Genomic DNA, 20,081 nt, shown 5'->3' on the forward strand with positions numbered 1-20,081 from the left:
GATCAGAATCATCTGGGATGTTTTTTCAAAAATGCTCAAGCCTAGGCCCAGCTGTGGACATTCTGAGTTAATTGCTCTGGGGTGAGGCCCAGTTTAGGTACAGCTGACCTCACCAGGTGATTCTGGGCAGCCGAGGTTGAAAATCGCTGCTGTAAGAGGTCCAAGAACAAAAACAAAGATCATGTACCCTTATGACTGGATACATACCAGGCAGATGGTAAACAGGGGAGGAAGAGGGAGAGAAAGCGGGAAAAAGGGAGAGCAACAGAATGAGAGAAGAAAATTTTAAATAGTATAGTAAGGTTTAAAAACAAGTTTGAAAAGGACATCTTTTGTCAACAGCCAGTGTGTGGTTGCTACAAAAGATAATAATGCCCAACCTAATTGAAATGAAGCAATTACTAAGTCTTAATAAGAGTCTTATTAAAACAACGGAGTTTTCACCTGTCCTTGTAGCTAGGGAGACCTGTTGATACAGCTAAAAGACATAGGAAAACACAGCCAGATTAACAAGGGGGCAGTCATTTAATGCAGAAATCCAGTTAACATAAAGAGACGGAGGTTGAACAACAGGTCTTCAAACAATACTGCATAGTGTCACGAGTTAGCTCTTAAGCACGTTTGATCTGTTTATCTTATGATTTCGATTCCAGTACAGAGACGGAGAAGAGACTTCAATTAAAAAAAAAAAAACAATAAGGCAACAGAAGAAGAATCTTCCTGTGACAAGGAACATCCACAAATAATGCACAAATATTTGGTGCTGACACAATAAGACACCATCAGGACAAGTTCTGAAGATGCTGCATTAAAATTTAACAAGCATGATACAATGACAAGAAAATTATACTCGCTTTGTTACGAATCCTTTTGCAAATAGAAATGACTCTCAGGTAATTGTTATATACAAACTTTCTGAAATAAATGGAAATCATACAAAGTTTTCCATTGCAGTTTCTTCTTTCTCTACACCTAGAAATGTCCCATGGCACTGCTCCCTATTCTCACAGTCAAAGCATAAATAGTCATTAAAGCACTTGAATCCACAGTAGTCTTGTCCTTAGAAAGGTTGGGAGGTTTTGCATGATTTTCTATCAGTAATCCAGAAAGGGCTGGCAGGCAACAGGTTGGAATGTAAAAGACCGCTTTGTGCTTGGAATCCTGAACTCCGCGCCGTTCCCCTCAGGGAGTCGCTCGCACTGTGGACAGGCCCAGTGCGTACAGTCATACCGTGGAGTCTCTGCCAGACTTTAGCTGTGCAATCTTGGTCCGGCTAATAAACGGATAAGCGATGCAGAGACCTCCAGCTGCCACAATAAAGCCTAAACTGCACCAGGCGCAAAAGATGGACCAGCTGTAACCATGTTCCACATCGGCAGGCAGGCTATAAATTAGCTTCGGGAGCCGGTTCAAATCATAAGAGATACTGGCGGCATAAGTACAGAGGGAAATGGTGCAAAATATCCCTATAAATAATACAAAGAGAACAGAATGATTAGTTACAGTTTGCCTGTTACAAGACAAATGCCAGACAGGCCTTTATGAAAATCAGATCAACCATTGAGGCGGTCACTCCAAATTCACAAATGATCTGTAATTCTTTTACTTGAATTAATTCATTTGACAAACACCGGCAACACTTCTGTGTGCCAGACCCTACACTAGCGAGTGGAGACGCAGGAGTGAAAAAGATAGGAAAATTCTGATAACCTGCATTATTCAGAATTATCTAATTCGAATGGTTATATATATTGGAATTCATTTGTTTATTATTAAAAGCAAAAGTTGTATTTTTAAAAGAAAAACTTCTATCATCAAATCAAGCACAAAATAGTTTTCATTTTCCTTCACTCTCCACCTATTTTCATACACTTATTCTGTTATAATCATTATACAAAGTATGCTTTCTTTTTCAATTAACATTATCAAAGTATTTATCATGTTGCCTTAAATAATATTTTAGATGAATTCATACAAGTAGCTAAATCTTTTTTGTTAAGGCATAGTCTTACATATACCAGGGCCTCAACAAGTGGGTTTTTTCAATGAATGAATGCTTTTAAATAGTATAAATTAAGTCCAGCGATATGGAATTGGTGTAAAATAGCTGACTAAGGAGATCATCCACTTTCACCATTCAAAATGGAGGCAACTGGAGCGACATAAGGAATACGGACAGACCCAAAGCATTGCTTTTTAGACCAATGCGTGTGTATGTAATTTTCCCTCTGCAACACTAAAATCAGAACTGATTTTAAAAATGCTTCATAAGCCCCAAACACAGGATTTTTACTACTCAAGTCATGTGGATATAGGTGCTTCTATTGTACCACAATGAACCCTCAAGATGCTCCTTTTGGATAAGCAGAGGATGAGAATGTGGTGAATAATAAAAACAGAAACTGGCACCCAATCAAGTATCAGAATGTCCAGTTCTGCTCTGAATCCTACACATCTCTTCTTCATGTCTGGTTTATCCTGCATACAACAGAGATAACATTTATTGGCTGGAAAATTCCTTTGGCATCCTTACAGATACATGTAGCATCTCCACTGGAAACAGACACAGATTTTGAAACTGAAAAGAGAGAGCTAAAAGTAGCAGATTACCTCTCCAACCCCCTGAAAGCTCCCCACCCCCTACCCACCACCCTTTTTTAACCTATAGCTTTGGAGATTAGAAATGCTAGCAGAAAAACAAATTCAGAGCAGGCAGCAATTTGGAGGAAATAAAGACCACCTTAATGCCATCTTTAAAATGTTAGAATTCTGCCTCCATTCAAATCATGTAAGAGCACACTGCCTGACTCCTTTTCCAAATGTGCATTTAGAAAATAAATGTCCTAAATTAAAAGGACACTTGATCTGAGATAATTTGATATTTCCTACTCTTTGCTTAATTCTGCATTTAAACTCTAAAGTGATTCTGTTTTACTAAAAAGGATAAAATCTTTTCTTCTGACTTCTTGCTCCAATTTATTATAGCAAACATATCACTTTGAGTTCTCAAAGAGAAAAATTGAGATGGAAATAATTCTCTCATAAAGTAATGGACCATTCAAAAAAGAATACTCCACTTTTCTCAAACCTTGTGAAAAGCAAATGTTCTTAGATCTACACAAATGTTTTCACTGGCACCAAAACAAAGGCAGTTTTTATTTATAACAAAGCCCTTTTAATAAATGCTGGTAGTAGAACAATAGGCAGTTAGAAAAAAAATAATCTTTGGAGCATCAACAAGTAAAACAGAATAATAGAACAATGACATCTTCACAGGAAAAACAACTGTATTCTGCATTTAGCTGTTCGCACACAGCTGAACGCCTAAAAGCAAGCATGTTTACAAGTAACATAGTTTTAATGACCTATGAAAGCTTGAGTTCAAACCTAAACTTTTAAGCATCCTTTGATGTCTAAGTGCGTTGGGTTGGGATGTGAGAAGTAAGTATTCTAGTTTCCAGCTCTACTAAACACTGTGCAAACTTGAAATTACCTAACCTCTCTGAGCCTTGGTTTCTTCATCTAGGAAAAAAAGAGTAGGAAACTTGATTACTGAAGTCCCTAAAAGTGTCAAATTTCTGTGATTCTGTTATTCCAAAATGAAACATGAAACAAGAACATTTATTAAAACTTCCTAGTGAATCTAGTACTCGGCTTATGCAATTAAATGAAAATGGAATGTCCTATGTACTTATCTTTCTATATATACTCCCTTTGATTTTACACTTAACATTTATTTTATTAGCTCCTCTCACCTGCCAACCCCATAAAATTGCTTTTCATGACATGAATTCTATCATTACACCACCGGTTCATACTGAATAGAAAAGAATTACAAGAAAGAATCTAATCTGAGGATTTAACCAGAATGATTTCTCTCTGCCCTCAATGTCATGGATGGTTGTGCTTTTCCTGGGGAATTGATTTGTGCTTACCTCACGGACACTGTGAATGATGTCACTAATAGAATTTTTCTTTGTCCAAGTTGCCAGAGCACTGACGCTCCCTAAAGCTAAATCTATAGCCCACCATGAGCAAAAGTATGGGATTTCATGGCATGCTTTTGGCTTCTAATCTCACTCTTGGATCCATCTTGCCTTGGAAACCTGATTATCCCTTTGTCTTACTTTATTTATTTGTATTAATTTAAGTGGCATCTCTATGCCAGTTAAGTTTTTTCGGAACAGGGCATGCATCAAACTTTGATGCAGACTTGTTTTATTTATTGTTGCCTTTATTCACTCAGCTGAGCGTGGTGGAGAGGAGGCCTATCAGCCCACAAGTATGTCCCCTCTCTATCCATCCCCCTTCCCACAAATGCCCCTATAGCTTGCCCTGCCGTAACATCTCTTCTCCTTTCAAAGTGCTCTCGAAGTTGTTCTTAGTAAGAGGAAAGCAGGGCAGGAAAGAGTGACAAGAAAACCATATTTAGGAGCTCTTCCTTTTCAGACCCTCACATTTCTAAGAATGTTTGCACATGCATAGCTGCCACCACTATGATTTGTGAGATGGGCAGGAATGTGTGATGATTACAATGAAATGTACTAAGAGGAGAAAAGCATTGTTTCCAACTTTTCCAACAAGCTTTTGTAAAAGAAGCCTAACCCATTCAAGATATTTTTAAAAACAAAACAAAAAATCTAAATTCAAAGACATCAAGAAAAAGCATTGTTTGAAATGACGAAAGCATTCTTACTGTAGCTGAATTAATAGTTTTAGGTCAATGTTGAGAGTGTGGAATTCTACGTTAGGTTCCACATACATGTCTTATAGTACTCATATGCATGAGTTTGCCAGAGCTGCCATAACCAACTACCACAGACTAGGTGGCTTAAACAACAGAACTTTGTTTTCTCACAATTCTAGAGGCTACAGTCTAAGGTCAAGGTGTCAGCGGGGTTGGCTTTTTAAACTTAGGACTCTCTCCTTGGCTTGTCAATGGCCATCTTCTCCCTGTGTCTTCACACAGTCTTTCCTCTATCACCATGACCAAATCTCCTCTTCTCATAAGGACAGCAGTCATACTGAGTTAGGGCCCATCCATATCACTTCATTTTTACTTAATTTTCTCTTTAAAGACCCTTTTTCCAAATACTGTCACATTCTGAGGTGGGGGCAAAGACATCAACAAATGTATTTGAGGGGACACAAAGCCCATAATGTTCCGCACACGTGTGTGTATGTGTGTGTGTGTACTCATGCACAAAATATATTTTTAGCTTTTTTATAGGTTTTAGCAAGATTGTACTATTCTAGGTGTTACTCAATAAGTTATTCAACAATTATCGAGTATCTACCATGTCCCAAACCTAGTTCTGGTATATTAGAGATAGTTAAGTTTCATGAGCTCTTTTTGGTCACAGCTGGACTCAGTTCAACACTGATGTGGTCAGGAACTTCAAGCAATCTCTCCACTCCACTTTCCTGTATGCATCTCAGGAAGAGGTCATAGAGATCTCTTAGACTTCCCATAAGTTCTGCGTGGAGTCCAACAGAGCTGGGCACATGGAGTCAAGAAAACCTGAATGAAACTGAATTCTGCCATACGTTGAGTTCTACCAACTTAAGAGTCAGTTCGTCGCAAATTACCCCAAGTAGGGATTACCTATGTAGCAAGTTATTTCTGATAATGCTGCATTTTCATTGGCAGCAATCTAATTAATGCAAGGTATGTGAAAGGAGTATGGAAGGATTAATAAGGCATCACCTCTGCATTCTGAAAGTTCAAAATCTAATGGTCCTTCCTGAAGATCCATGGGGAGAAAGGTGGTCTCTCCTCCATTCTTCTCTGAGGCTTTCCCTTCCTTTCCACTTCTCCCCTGCCTAGCTGATACTCTTCAGCCAGCTGGTGGCCCCCAGAGAGAGAGAGAGAGAGAGAGGTTCCTGAGTCCTGAGCTCGGTCCTTACTACTGCCGGCAGCATCTTCAAAAAAGTGAATAAATTACTGGTTTCCTGACAAGCCCTGCATGCAACTACTTTTCTTATAAAATATTAAAAGGTTTTCTGCCAATATTCATAATTAGAAGATACCACGATATCACAGAATTATAGGGCTAGAAGGGATATTTTCACATCAGGACAGAAGTAAATTTGTGCTACCATCCCCACAATCATCAACCTAATTTCCTACCCTAAAATCTTCATGGTACCAGCTGGTAAGATGCAATTAGGGTAACGGGGCCCATTCTTTTGATCACCATTTTTTAATGTCCTTAAAAGACTGAAAGGAGTGGAAGTTGCTTCACCCTGTTTAGCCTGCTTGATAAATAATGTAACTACAACACCCAAAGGCATGAACATTGATTTTTTTTCCCCTACTCCTTCAAAAGGTGGCCTGCCCATCCTTCTGATCTCTTTGGTCTTCCTTCAAATGCCTTCTGCTAGTTTTCACACAGATTACTCAAAAAGCCATTCCTATATTGTCCTAACTGACTGGCAGAACTAACAGAGAGAAACAAACTCTTCACACACACACACACACACACACACACACACACACAATGCAATTCCTAAATCCCAAAAGCATCCAATCTGAAAGCATCCAATCTGAAAGCATCCAATCTGAAAGCATCCAATCTGAAAGACTGAAGCAATCTCTTTAGTGGCAAATCCTGGCCTGGTCTGACATAGGCTATTCTAGTTCTTACTGATCCCATTTAGTGTGAATATTCATGTGTTTAGCTACAGGAATGTTAATGTATTTGATTGCAAGATGCCACCCCAGATCTTGCTGAGGGTGTTAAATAACACAGGATATATGCACTGTGTTACTCTTCTAAAATAAATTTTTTAAATCCTGAATTATAAAACACACCTGGCCCCCAAGGTTATAGAAAAAGTATCATGGACCTGTAGTTTCAGGTCATAATCAACGGATAATCTAGATAATTCAATACACCTACCATGGCGGAGTCTTTTTTTTTTTTTTTTTTTTTTTTTTTTTTGATTCATTGAAACAAAAGAATGAATAACCAGTGTGGGTGGGTGTTAACTGTCCCTGGAGCTCTGCTAGGGCTGCCTGGGCTCTGTCTTCTCTGTCTCTGCTGTCAGGAAGGGAGTGTTTCATGCTGTGTGTGATCTTCCAGTTGGCCACTCAAGGCGCAGCCTGTGAAGGTGAATGAATTTGGTGAGCAGTGAGACCCCCACCAAGGGAGGCCCAAGCTTTATCCATTTTTTAAGACACCTAGTGAATTAAAAAAATACTAAAAATCCTACAACAGAGACCTAAAAAAGTGTTTAAAAATGTTTGCACTGAATAACCTTTTAAAAGATTTGTACCTTAAATTATAATAAGTATATTTATTATATCCATCAAATAGAATGCATCACTTAATAATATAGGTGGAAATATTCATTCACAGTACACTGAAAGCAGTATAGTCTAGTAATGGGCAGAAGCTCAAGGCTGGAAGATGAGAATCTTATTCCCTCAATCGCCTGTGTATGTTTCTGTGCCTGTGTGTGTGTAACCTCAGAGGGTGTGACATCCAAAGTCTAAATTGAAGGCCCATGGGGGATGTGCAGGCTGGCCCTGGCCCTCTGGGAGGACCCTTGCATGGCCCCAGGGAAGAGGAAAGGGGGCGAGACCTGGCTCCAGATGTGCATCGACAGTCAGCAGGACTGCTGTGTCACATGTGGTAATCAAGACCTGTCTGTGCAATCAATAAGGCAGAAGGAGAAAGATTGTTCCAACGTTTCCATTTTAACCGCCCAACCTGTCACATGGTTGATGTTCTTCATTTGAAAGTTTAGCTAATAAGTTCAGGCAGAGAATGAAGATGGCAGAGCATTAGAAGGGGCTAAGTTTAGCATCAAAACTCTGTGGGAAGGATGCTGAGTTGAGTGGCTAAAGACACTCTGCTTAATTAAAATGGATTCTTTTAACCCTTTTTTTGCGCTCATCTCCTGCATATGAACGTTCTACAGCTAATTTATCTCATGCAATAGATTGACGTGGTTGTCTCAGTGTTTGCAAAGGAAATTTCAAGGCATTATTTGTAGTAACAAAAACAAAACAAACCCCCCTGAATCCCATAGCAACAGAACAGGTGAATCCAGCAGAGCATATCCACTCCATGGAAAAACATGTTTCTCCTCTCCCCCTCTTCCATCCCCTCCCCTTTTCTTCTCCTTCCTTTTCCTTTCTTCTTTGCTTACAATGAAGCAAATACATGACAAGATTTGGTCCAGAATAAGGGAAATATTGAAAAAAGGTTGTTTTGTTTTCAGGTGATGAGGTCTGTAAGTGGATTCCCCCTTAATTTCAATAATGCTGTTTGGGCAACCGAAACTAAACAAAACAACAGAACAATGTTAACAATGTTAGGTTGTATCTATCAGTCCTTCAGAACTGGTCATCAAACTTCAAGTTTATTATTTGGGATTTTGATGTTGTTGTTGTTGTTGGTGGTGGTGGTGGTGGTTTCTGTTGTGGGTATTGCTTTGCTTGTTTTGATGTTGCCTAACAATTACATAGGAGCTTCCCATGCTCGATCCTGAGGACTCCTGAGCTCCTCTGGTCCGGAGGTACAATCCGCACATGGATCCAAAATAAGAGTTGAGAACAGGAAGAGGTGGAGCTCGCCCAGGAAACTCCTGCCTCTCCTCTGTGCCCACCTGCCATTGAACCTTCAACTTCCTTTCATTTAAAACCAGACTGGCCCCTCAGTCTCCCAAGGAGCACTCAGTAGGCTTTCATGGCCTTGCAATTTATTTTAGTTCTAGCAATTGTTAGAATCTTTAGTTCTAACAAAAGTTCTAACAAATCCCCTGACAAGAGGAGTGGTATGGGGCCTTTCCAGGGTTGGGAGGCAACACATCTGTACCTCTTCGATATTTATGGAGACAAGAGTCAGAAAAATGGGGGCTTAAATAAAGGGAGAGAAGAAAACAGGGGAGATTTTCAAATAATCACTAAGCCCCAGCAGAAGCATAAAGGAATCCTCCGTGCAGTGCAGTCCTCTCTGATTCTTTGCTGCCCTTGTCTGCTTTACTCTATAATTTGGATTTTAAATGCATCCCTTGGGCAAGAACCCAGTGGCTGGTCTTGAGGGTCCAAATCCGCCTCTAAAACCTCAGAAACTAACATTTTAGCCTCCCTGTGCTACAGTCCTGGTGGCCACTGTGTATTCACCAAAATCCAGAAAACCTAAATTGGTTTTCTGCTCAGAACTAGGCAGGATCCATGTGACTTCTGAATGTTCCAGGATGCTGGTGATGATGCCCCACATTCCAGATCACTGCCAATTGCAGCACCATTTCGTGGAGTGGGACAGGGACGAGTGGGAGTTAGAAGGAAGGATCCCTGCCTGTGAAGTGGGTTCCTTAAGGCTGCAGGGTGGTTGACCGTGCCAGAGGGCAAATCACCCCCGATCTGTCAGCCCTCAGAGACAGTCAGTCAGCAAACAGTGGCAACCCTGGTGGGGTGTGGCCGCCTCCTGTTAACACAGGCGTAATTAGGTGACCCATTACAGTGACAAGTGCTAGGAAATATAGGCGTGGTCACTTGAATAACAGAATTCCAGGCAAGTGGAAATAAGCCTATTTAAAATGGCCCTCTATCTAGGGGAATATTCGTTCTGTTGCTGAGTATACTTCGTGAAACTGTTAATGCCCAGTTAATTTGGCATTCACTAATCATTAATACAGGAGTTTTCTGTGAAGGAGGAGAAGAAAGGAAAGATTTCTTCCCTGAAGCTACCGTCGGTCAGTATTAGCCACCGACTCAGCACCTGGCACCTTTTTAGACAAAACTACCCTTTAGCTGTTAGTCAAAAACATCCTAGCCCTGTCTCTACACCCCCACCCTTTCCAATCCCTTGTTTAAAAATCAAGTCACTCCTTTGCTTCAAACCTTCTAGGGGCATCTGTCACCCTTAGCTTCAAATCCAAGCTCTCCACCATGACCAACAAAGCCCTGAAGCTTTGGCCACTGCCCACTTCCCCCACCTCAGGTGATACTATCCTGTCCCTCACTCCCTCCAGTCCCACTGGCCGCTTCTCTCCGGTTTGGCACTAGTGGTTTCCTCAGTCTGCTGTGCTCTTCCCACCACCGGCTGCTTCTCAGGAATTAGCTCAGAAATTGCCACCTCAGCAAGATCTTCCCTGAGTCCCTATTTCACCCTGTTTCTTTTCTTCACAGCTTTTATCACGACCACAAATCATTGTTTATGTCTCTCCACAATAAAAATGAACAAGGATTTTGCCTGCCTTATTCATTGTGTGTCTTTAGCACTCACAGCAGTGCCTCGTACATAGTAAGTCCTCAAAGGATATCTGTGGAGTGAAATGAATGAGTGTTGTGTATGTAAAAGTGACAACATCACTAAAGCATGACCTTTGAATTGACATCCAGCCAGGGGATGGGTTGCGATGATCTATCCCCCTCTGTCTTTGAGGGCACCTCATAAGCAATGGCCCATGTTTGCCAAGAGTCCAGGCCAGGGTTTGGGGCACAGTAAGAAATAAGGAACAGAAAACGGGGCGTGGTGGCTCATGCCTGTAATCCCAGCACTTTGGGAGGCTGCGGAGGGGGGATCACCTGAGGTCAGGAGTTCAAGACCAGCCTGGCCAACATGGTGAAACACTACTAAAACTACAAAAATTAGCCAGGTGTGGTGGCACATGCCTGTAGTCCCAGCTACTCAGGAGGCTGAGGCAGGAGAATCACTTGAACCCAGGAGACAGAGGTTGCGGTGGGTCAAGATCGCACCACTACACTCCAGCCTGGGTGACAGAGTGAGACTCCGTCTCAAAAAAAGAAAGAAGAGCAAAAAAACAGACTGGGCTCATTTTAGAGATTAAACCCAAGACACTTCCATCTAATCTACTAACAGGCCACAGTGGGGATATGGAGGATGCATTTTTCACACCACTGTTTTCCTTAAATTCTGTATTTCCCAGCAAAGCCAAAATGACCTTCTGGTTGCTTTTCTAACGGTGAAAACAAAATTAACAGGGAGATAACAAAGCGACACTAGCTAGCCGCATGCAGAGCAGCCTTCACCTTGGCCGGGGCAGACGGCCTGAGACGTGCAGCCTACCTGTCATGAGGAACAGGAGTCCAGCCACGTGCTGGGTCAAGCTCTCCTCCCAGAAGAAACTGACCGTGGCCACAATGCAGCCGCAGAGAAGGACGGCTACAGCCATGCCCAGGAAGCCAGCAGTGATTCTTCTTAAATCTAATCTCAAAACAGACACAGACATTCACAATCAGAATTCAGGAAAGTCATTAAGAATTAGAGAATTAGGGCTTTGTATACCTTGTGAAAATTAGCAAGTTACATGGACAGGCTTAGAGCCTACGGGGCGAGGAGCTTAGGGAATACTCTTCCCAGGCATTCCATAAGAGGACTAATGGGGTGTAACCAATGGAGGGTCAGACTCTACCCTCTCTGAGTCCATGGAGAAGTCCACACCAAGTGGAGAATAGACTAGAGGACAAGCCCAGGATAGACCTGAGTAACAGACGTCAAATGACTTAAACCAAGAGTGAGGTGGGTTTGAGAAATATCTGTTAGCCTTAACAGAGCAATAGAAATGTAGGTTAACCAAAAACCACCTGTACCCCAAAAACTATTGAAATTTTAAAAAGGAAAAAAAAAGAAATGTAGGTTATCCCCATGGTAGTGGCTGTACTTAATCTGGCTTAGGAGAAAGAGCCTAAAAAAGCTATTGTGAAATAGGGTTTTATCTGATCACCACAGATGCCAATTATTTACTTCTTCATTTAAATCCACTCCTGCCTATTTTCAAAAACGATTTGAGAAAGTGAAGGTAATTGTGGTGACTGGAACAGTGGTGCAAAGTGCACACAGGATACATGTGCTCATAAACACCCTTTCCTCTGAAACATCTGCTCATAAATGCCTTCACCCCTAAAGCATAGATCCCACAACCTGGGCATCCATTTACCCAGGTGAAGGAGGTACTATTCCAATAGGATAAGTCTCCACTATACAGTGGCCCAACCATCAAGTTTGGCCTATTGCAAAATCACAACTGTGATTACTGAGCCAGAAATCCAGCTCTTTCCCCACCTCCCTGGCAAAACCAAGAGGCAGGCTGACTACATGTACCTGGACACACATTGCCTCCAACTACTAAACCGGCACTTACCTTGCCTACCTTCCAGCTATTTTACTTTTTCCATTTTCTTCCTTGTTTTTTAAAAAAAAAAACTTTTTAATCTTTTTTATTTACCTTACAGCTCCATCTCAAAGGATTTTTTTTAACAAATCTAACTTTAAAAATTGTTAGCTAAATTTCAATCATCCTTCTTAAAACAACACATCCCAAGCATACATCTGCTGCCCCCAAGGCCAGGTAACAGGTGTGGGCAAATGCACGTGGATCATGCACACCTGTGTACACATGGGGCCAAGACAAGGTGCACATCACACTGTTTGAAGTGTGGGCTGCTCTGCTAAAGTGAACGTGCCCATGCAGCCATCACTTTATTGTGTGGCTCCTGGGCATTAGGGGTGGCTTCATCGAGGATGGATTACAGCAGCTTCCAGTCTTGCTCTTAGCATCTTAGCCACAGAGAGACCATCCCTTTTTTAAAGGGGGATTTCTCATTTCCAGTTCAGAGCATCCAGATTAAAAGAGAGTATTTCTGCCTAGAAGAAGAAATGTGGACACCAATGAACAAGGGGCCAGGGGCAGTGATAATATGAAGATGCTGAGTTTAATGTTAAGGGTATAAGTAGTTTTTGAGACATCCACATCTGAGCAGGGGAAATGTAATGGTTCAGTCACTATTATCTTACAGCCTACCAAATTTCCTGTGGTTTGAGTAATAGTCTATTTTCTGTGACTCTGAAAAGGCACAAGGTTCAGATATAATCCACATGGGATTTGCATTTGTACCAGTCATGTTAATCTTACACAGTAAATGTGCTACAGATCACCAAGTGTGACTTTCTTAGAAATAGACATGCATGAGACTGCTGAAAGCAGCTTTCCATGAGAACTCCACGAAGGATTAAAAGAAGAATCTTCAAATATTGCTTGCTGGGCAATCACAGGCTACAAACTATTAAAGAGCTAAGGTTCTTTTTCAGGCTCCTATGATGATCTTTTCTTCCCTGACCTGAGCCAATAACTACATAGCTCTCTGGAAAGATGATTAAGTCTTAAAGTTGCCTGTCATAATATGTATAATATTAGACCACTGCTCTGGCAATATCAGAAGAGCTTCCATTTATATGTTTGAGATTCAGAACAGAGCCTTTTAATCCTCAGAGAGATTGACTTACAGAATAAGACTCTGATTAGTTCTCTACAGTGGCTTTGGCCACCACACAAGATCCTGAAGTCCTCATTACTTATTTCATTGGAAAATGACAATGTCAATCTCTGATGGGGGCAAAGACCAAAAAAATCACTTTAGTTTTTTGTTTTGGGGAGCTATCTATCATCAGGCAGCTTAAAGCAACAGTTTTTAGGTAAATATCAGCCCTCTTTAGTTTCACACTGCGTGATCCTTTCTAGAGTTTCACATTTTCCTGACAGTGAAAAAGAGTAGCTCCTTTCATTGAGATGTAGACACCCTCTGAGAAAATTATGACATACACTCATAAAGGTATTTTAGCAGAAATACAAAGGTTGGAGATAAACACAGTAGCTAAAATAAATATTGTATATACAAAACAAAAATAAGAGCCCTAACATATAATCTCCTTGGTTTACTAAGACAAGGGATACAGCAGGTCCTTACACCCAACGACTCGGCAAACAAAAGATTCAGTAGGCAGCTGTGGATGCTACCAGGGCAGACTATCTCACAAGACCTCATACCAGGTTTCCACACATTTTATTTTTAAGCAAGCTGTGTCCACAGCATAGGGAAATGATCCTCTGAGTCTCTGACTACATCTGATTGGGCCCAGAGGCTTCCAGAGGATAAGAACAACATCCTGCTGTCTAGATGTGAGAGGGGTGGTCGGAATTTTGTTCAGAAAGACACCATTTCCTCTCTGAACCTGTCCTGGAAATACTTACGAAGCAGGTGCCACTCATCTTGCTGTATGGTCTTGGTTAAATTAAAAGGAATGTTTCGTAAGCGGATGGGCTGAGAAAAGTGGTACTTGATGGCCGTGCATCGCTGCGCAATACCTTGAAGGAAATAAGAAACGCGATTTACGAGTCTGCTTATTTGTAACAGAATTCTGAGACCTGAAGCAGAATACTGTAACCTAACCTGGGTTGAATGGGAGATGAGATAAGAATCTCTTGATTCAGAGCAATGAAAACCTAAAACATAAAATAATGTTTAAAATCAGGTTTCATTTTTTAATGTATTAAATTGTATAAGGATCTATACTCCCCTAATTGTTTTCCGATATGGAGTTTGTTTTACCTAAACACAAAACTCCTCAAGGAGAAATGGCCTAAAAGTACACAGATGGTTGGGAAAATCAGCTTAGAATTTTAAATTAGCACAGATAAATCACATATCTGAATCTGATCCAGTCTCAAATTCTCAAATGGGTAGCCTCATGAAGTTCATTACGAAGTGTGTTATTTGGAAACCAGAAGACATTTTTCCATAAAGATAACCTTCCACATGGTTTAGGTGGTGATTATATCTCCAGACAACCCTCAAAAGCCTATTTAACCCTAGTGCAGCTGATATAATTCCTTAATAAAATTATACTGACCTGAATTCTAGATCTTGAGAAAAAGGGTAATACTGAAAGTAGAAACAAGAAAGAAAATAATTTTCCTCCTCTATCTGGTTGTATGGCCAGCTCCAGGCACAATATTTTGACATGGGCAGGTGTACACATTGGTTAATCTAGTAACTCTCTACCTCCTCACACCCACCTCACACACCCATGTTTTACTGCATAAATTAACATGGGTCCATTATTCTCTTCTCCTAAAGGCTTCTGAATTTCATGAAAAGTATCTACTGTGTCTTAAAATTTATAAAACTTATAAAATGTTCTTCTCTCACTTTAAATCATCTTGGCCAGTTGTTTGGATAAATGCAATCTGATTAAACTAATTTTTTAAAAAGCATGAGTGACTGTTAGTCCTTTAACACTGCCAGCTGTTTAAAAAAAATTCATAGATGCAAATAAATTTCTAATTGGTGGAATCTTAGTGTGTATAAAAGTGAAATTTTAAAAAGATTATACAGTGAAGGGAAGAGATTAATATTTGTGCACAATTTGCATCATGAACCTCAGTCCCTCCTGTGAATGTACCTACAGGATCATCTTCCCTAAGGAGTTTCTCAAATATTAGTGTACATAGGAATCACCTAGGTGACTCGTCAAAAATTTAAACTCCTGGACTCTACCCCAGATACATTGAATCAAAAGTTTTGAGATGGAGCCAGGAAGCTGAATTTTAACAAGCATCCCAAGTAATTCTGATGCAGGTAGTCTTTGAATCTCCCTTTGAGAAAAACTACCCAAACTATCTCTGATTTTTGAAAGCTTTTTTTTTTTATGAAACCACACATTTTCTCAAAATTCAAAGTTCTTTTTTTTTTTAATTTGTTTTGTCAACATGAGCCCAATGGCAGTGGTTGTGAGGTCTAAGGCATTAAAGGTAGCTGTTTACTTATAAGTTAGCTGTTTATAAGTCAGGAAATGCCTGTGCTTCCAAAGGGAAAATAATATAGTATGAGAACAATGACAGATAAAGGACCACAAACGTAGTAATAGCTTACATTTGTATTCTTCAGAACTATCATTCCATTTGAGACTGACCTTGAGGCTCTGTAAGCAGGAAGTGAAAGCTACGGCAGAGTTGAAGGCATACTCAACACGCACACAACAAACCCCATTGGCAAAGACTGGAAGGTTTATTGGTTTTAGCAGGCTAAGAACATTTCCGTACAATTAGTTTACCACTAAGCCAATCAAGCAGAGACTTAAGGGCCCTCCTATGACAAAGAATACAGACTTCATAGGATTCATTCAGGAAAGCCACTAAAGAAACAACAGCAACAACAATAAAAACAATAATCAACCCTAGAGAGGGACAAGAATCTCATTTCAGAGCTGCCATAGTACGTTATTTCAAATTCCCAGTTTTCAACAAAAAAAGTACAAGACATGCAAAGAATAAGAAAAAAGAAGCAGTCAATAGGAGCTGTCACTGAGGGATCCCAAATATTGGACTTACCTTACAAAGATTTTAAATCAGCTATGTTAAATATGTTCAAAGTAAAGAAAACCTATCCAAATAACTAAAGGAAAGGACAAGAGTGCTGTTTCACTAAATAGAGAATATTAGTAATAAGACAGAAATATTCTTGAAAAGAAAAAAACAGAAATTCTGGAGTTGAAAAGTATAATAACTGAAAAGAAAAATGCATCAGAGGCTTAAAAGAAGTTTTGAGGAGGTAGAAAAAAGCAACAAACTTGAGGACAGGTCCATTGAAATTATCCAATCTGAGAAAAATAAAGAAAAAAGGATGATTTTAAAAATGGTCAGGGCCTCAGAGACCTGTGAGGCACCATCACAAGCATGATGAGAGCTGCAGAAAGGAGGAGAGAAGGAAGATCAAAAAAGAATATTTGAAGAAATAACTGCCAAAAACTTCCCAAATTTGATTAAAAACATGAACCTGCATTTCTAAGAAGTTCAAGGAACTACAAATAAGATAAATTCAGACACCCACACCCAGATAGATCATAATCAAACTGTTGAAAGCCAAAGACAGAGAATCTTGAAAGCAGCAAGAAAAAAGCAAATTATCATATACACCAAAAAAATCTTTGAAACACAATCAGCTGATTTCTCATCAGAAATCATGGAGGCCAGAAGGGAATAGGATGACATATTCAAAACACAGAAATAAGAAGACTGTCAACCAAGAATCCTATATGCATCAAAGTTATCCTTCAGAAATGAAGAAAAAAAATAAAATATTCCCAGCTAAACAAAAACTGAGAGACCTGGCCTAAAAATAAATACTAAAGGGAGTCTTTCAGGGTGAAATAAAGGATAATAACTGAACTCATATTTAAAAAATAAAGAGCACATATAAAGTTTACAACATAAGTTACCATAAAAGACAGTATAAATGTATTTTTGTTTGCAGCTTTTTTTCTCCTATCTGATTTAAAAGACAAAAAGCAATAATTATAAATCTTGGTTGATCAGCATACAATGTATAAACACATAATTTGTATGACAATAATAGTACAGAGGAGGAGAGTGGGGATGAAACTATATAGAAGCAAAGTTTTTATATACTATTGAAATTCAATTGGTATTAATCCAAACTAAATTAAGACGTCACTTGTAATCCACAGGGCAACAACTAAGAAAATAACAAAAAAAAAATGTAGTAAATGAAACAATGACAACAAAAAGAATTAAAAAGCTATGTTAGAAAACACGTATTTGACACAAAAGAAAACATTAATGAAGAAACAGGAAAAAAATGCATATGTCATATAGAAAACAAATAGACAAACGGCATATATAAATCCTACCTTACCAAAAATTATACTAAATATAAATATATACTCCAATAAAAAGGCAGAGATTGGCATTGTAGATAAAACAACATAATCCAACTATATGATGTCTACAAGAGACACAAATAGGTTGAAATTTTAAAGGATGGAAATTTTAAAGGATCTCTCTACAAGAGACATAAATAGGTTGAAATTTTAAAGGATGGAAAAAGATATACCATGAAAACTGTAACTGAAAGACAGATGAAATGGCTATACTAATATCAGACAAAACAGAATTTAAGACAAAAATTGTTACTAGAGAGAAAGAAAGATATTTTATAATGATAACTGGGTTTATCCATCAAGAAGATATAGTAATCATAAACATATACTGACCAATAGAGCCCCAAAATACATGCAGTACCAAAAACTGACAGAATTGAAGGGAGAAAGAGACAATTCAATAATAATAGTTGGAGGCATCAATACTTCTCTTTCAATACTAGTAAAACAACTAGACCGAAGATCAACAAAAAACAGAAGACTTGAACAACATTATAAACCAACTAGATACAAGAGACATCTATGAATACTCCATCCAACAACAGCAAAATACACATTCTTTTCAAGTGCACATAGAATATTCTCTAGGATAGACCATATGTAGGCAATAAAATAAATCTTAATAAATTTAAAAACATTAAAGTCATACAAAGTAAGTTCTCTCACCACAATGCAATGAAATTAGAAATAAATAATAAAATAAAATTTTGGAAATTCACAAATTTGTGGAAATTAAGTAATACACTCCTAAATAACTGATAAGGTAAAGAAGAAATCACTACAGCAAATTAGAAAACATTTTGAAATTAATAAAAACAAAATTACAACATACCAAAATTTATGTGATGCAGCTAAAGCAATGTTTTGAGGGAAATTTATAGCTGTAAATGCCTACATTAAAAAAATATCTCACCTGGCACAGTAGCTCATGCCTGTAATCCCAACACTAGAGAAACTGAGGTGGGAGCGTCACTTGAACCCAGGAGTTCGGGAGCAGCCTGGGCAACACAGTGAGATCCTGTCTCTACAAAAAATAAACAAAATTAGCCAGGCATGATGGCATGCACCTGTAGTCCTAACTACTCAGGAGGCTGAGGTAGGAGGATTGCTTAAGCCCAGGAGATGTAGGCTGCAGTGAGCTGAGACTGCGCCATTGCACTCCAGCCTGGGGGACAGAGTGAGACTATCTCAAAACAAAAATAAAACCAAAAAGATCTCAAATCAGTATCCTAACTCTCCACCCTAAAAAACTAGAAAAAGAAGAGCACACTAAGGAAAGAGATTACAAAACTAGGGTGGAAATACATAAAATGAAAAATTAAAAATTGAGAAAGTAAACAAAACCAAAATTTGGCTATGCCCATAATCCCAGCACTTTGGGAGGCTGAAGCAGATGGATCACTTGAGGCCAGCAGTTCAAGACCAGCCTGGCCAACAGAGGGAAACCCCATCTCTAATCTCTACTAAAAGTACAAAAAATTAGCCAGGCATGGTGGCACATGTCTGTAATCCCAGCTACTCAGGAGGCTGAGGCACAAAGATTGTTGGAACCTGGGAGGCAGAGGTTGCAGTGAGCCAAGATGGCGCCACTGCACTCCAGCATGGGCAATGCAGTAAGATTTTGTCTCCAAAAAAACAAAACAACAACAACAAAAATCAGAAATGAAACAGAGGCTACCACTAACAATCTTAGAGAAACATAGAGAAGCTTAAGAGAACACAGTGAAAAATTACATGCCAACAAATTAGATAAAACAGATAAAATGGCATATACCTAGAAATATAAAACTCCAAGACAACTGAGTCAAGAAGAAACAGAAAATCTGAACACATCTATAATAAGTAAAGAAACTGATTTAGTAATTAACTTAGTAAAAACTTGCCACAAAGAAAATTCCATGACCAGATGGCTTCACTGGTAAATTTAACCAAATGTTTAAGGAAGAATTAACAATCCTTCATAGACTCTTCAAAACAACAACAACAACAACAACAACAACAACACAGAAAATGAAGGGACCTTCGTACTTCTTTCTATGAGGCCAGTAATTACCCTGATACGAAAAACCAAAGATACCACAAGAAAAGGAAAATACATACTATTCCTTATGAATAGATATGCAAAATTCGTCAGCAAAATATTAGCAAACCGAATTCAGCAACATTTGAAAAGGGTTGTACGTCATGATCCAGTGGGATTTATCTCAGGAATGCAAGATTGTTTCAACATATTAAAATCAATTAATACAACATACCATATCAACAGAATAAAGGTCAGAAACCACCTGATCATCTCAAAGACGCAGAAAAAGTATTTGACACAATGCATTTGCTACTCATCAACAACCTTCTGAGCTAAATATAAAAGGTATTATTAACCACACTAAATGAGTAAAAAAATCTGAAGCTCAGAGTTAAGTAACTAGCCTGAGGCTATTACTCAGTTGTAACCAAGCTTTAACATAAATGCTGTTACCCAAACTTTATATATTAAATACTACTACTCAGAAAAGTTAGCAGTCCTTAGTTTTCTAGACATGCATCTTAATTTTGTGGACAGTTAAGCTAGAGTTACTAGATGTACTGTCA

General features: G+C 39.1%; 1 protein-coding gene across 2 annotated transcripts in view; it reads right to left on the minus strand.

The window, feature by feature from the left end:
- Window positions 1-506: 506 nt before the first annotated feature.
- The window catches only part of TMEM178A (transmembrane protein 178A), a 52,376-nt gene continuing 32,801 nt past the window's right edge, over window positions 507-20,081 (minus strand). For both annotated transcript variants that reach the window (XM_050753393.1, XM_050753394.1), the window contains exons 2-4: window positions 14,005-14,118; window positions 11,043-11,180; window positions 507-1,466 (exon numbers count right to left, since the gene is read on the minus strand). In XM_050753393.1, the coding sequence (XP_050609350.1) occupies window positions 1,225-1,466; window positions 11,043-11,180; window positions 14,005-14,118 (494 nt within the window). In that variant the 3' untranslated portion in view covers window positions 507-1,224. The remainder of the gene's footprint in view (window positions 1,467-11,042; window positions 11,181-14,004; window positions 14,119-20,081) is intronic.

Source organism: Macaca thibetana, chromosome 13, assembly GCF_024542745.1.
Source record: "Macaca thibetana thibetana isolate TM-01 chromosome 13, ASM2454274v1, whole genome shotgun sequence".
Classification (NCBI taxonomy): Eukaryota; Metazoa; Chordata; class Mammalia; order Primates; family Cercopithecidae; genus Macaca; species Macaca thibetana.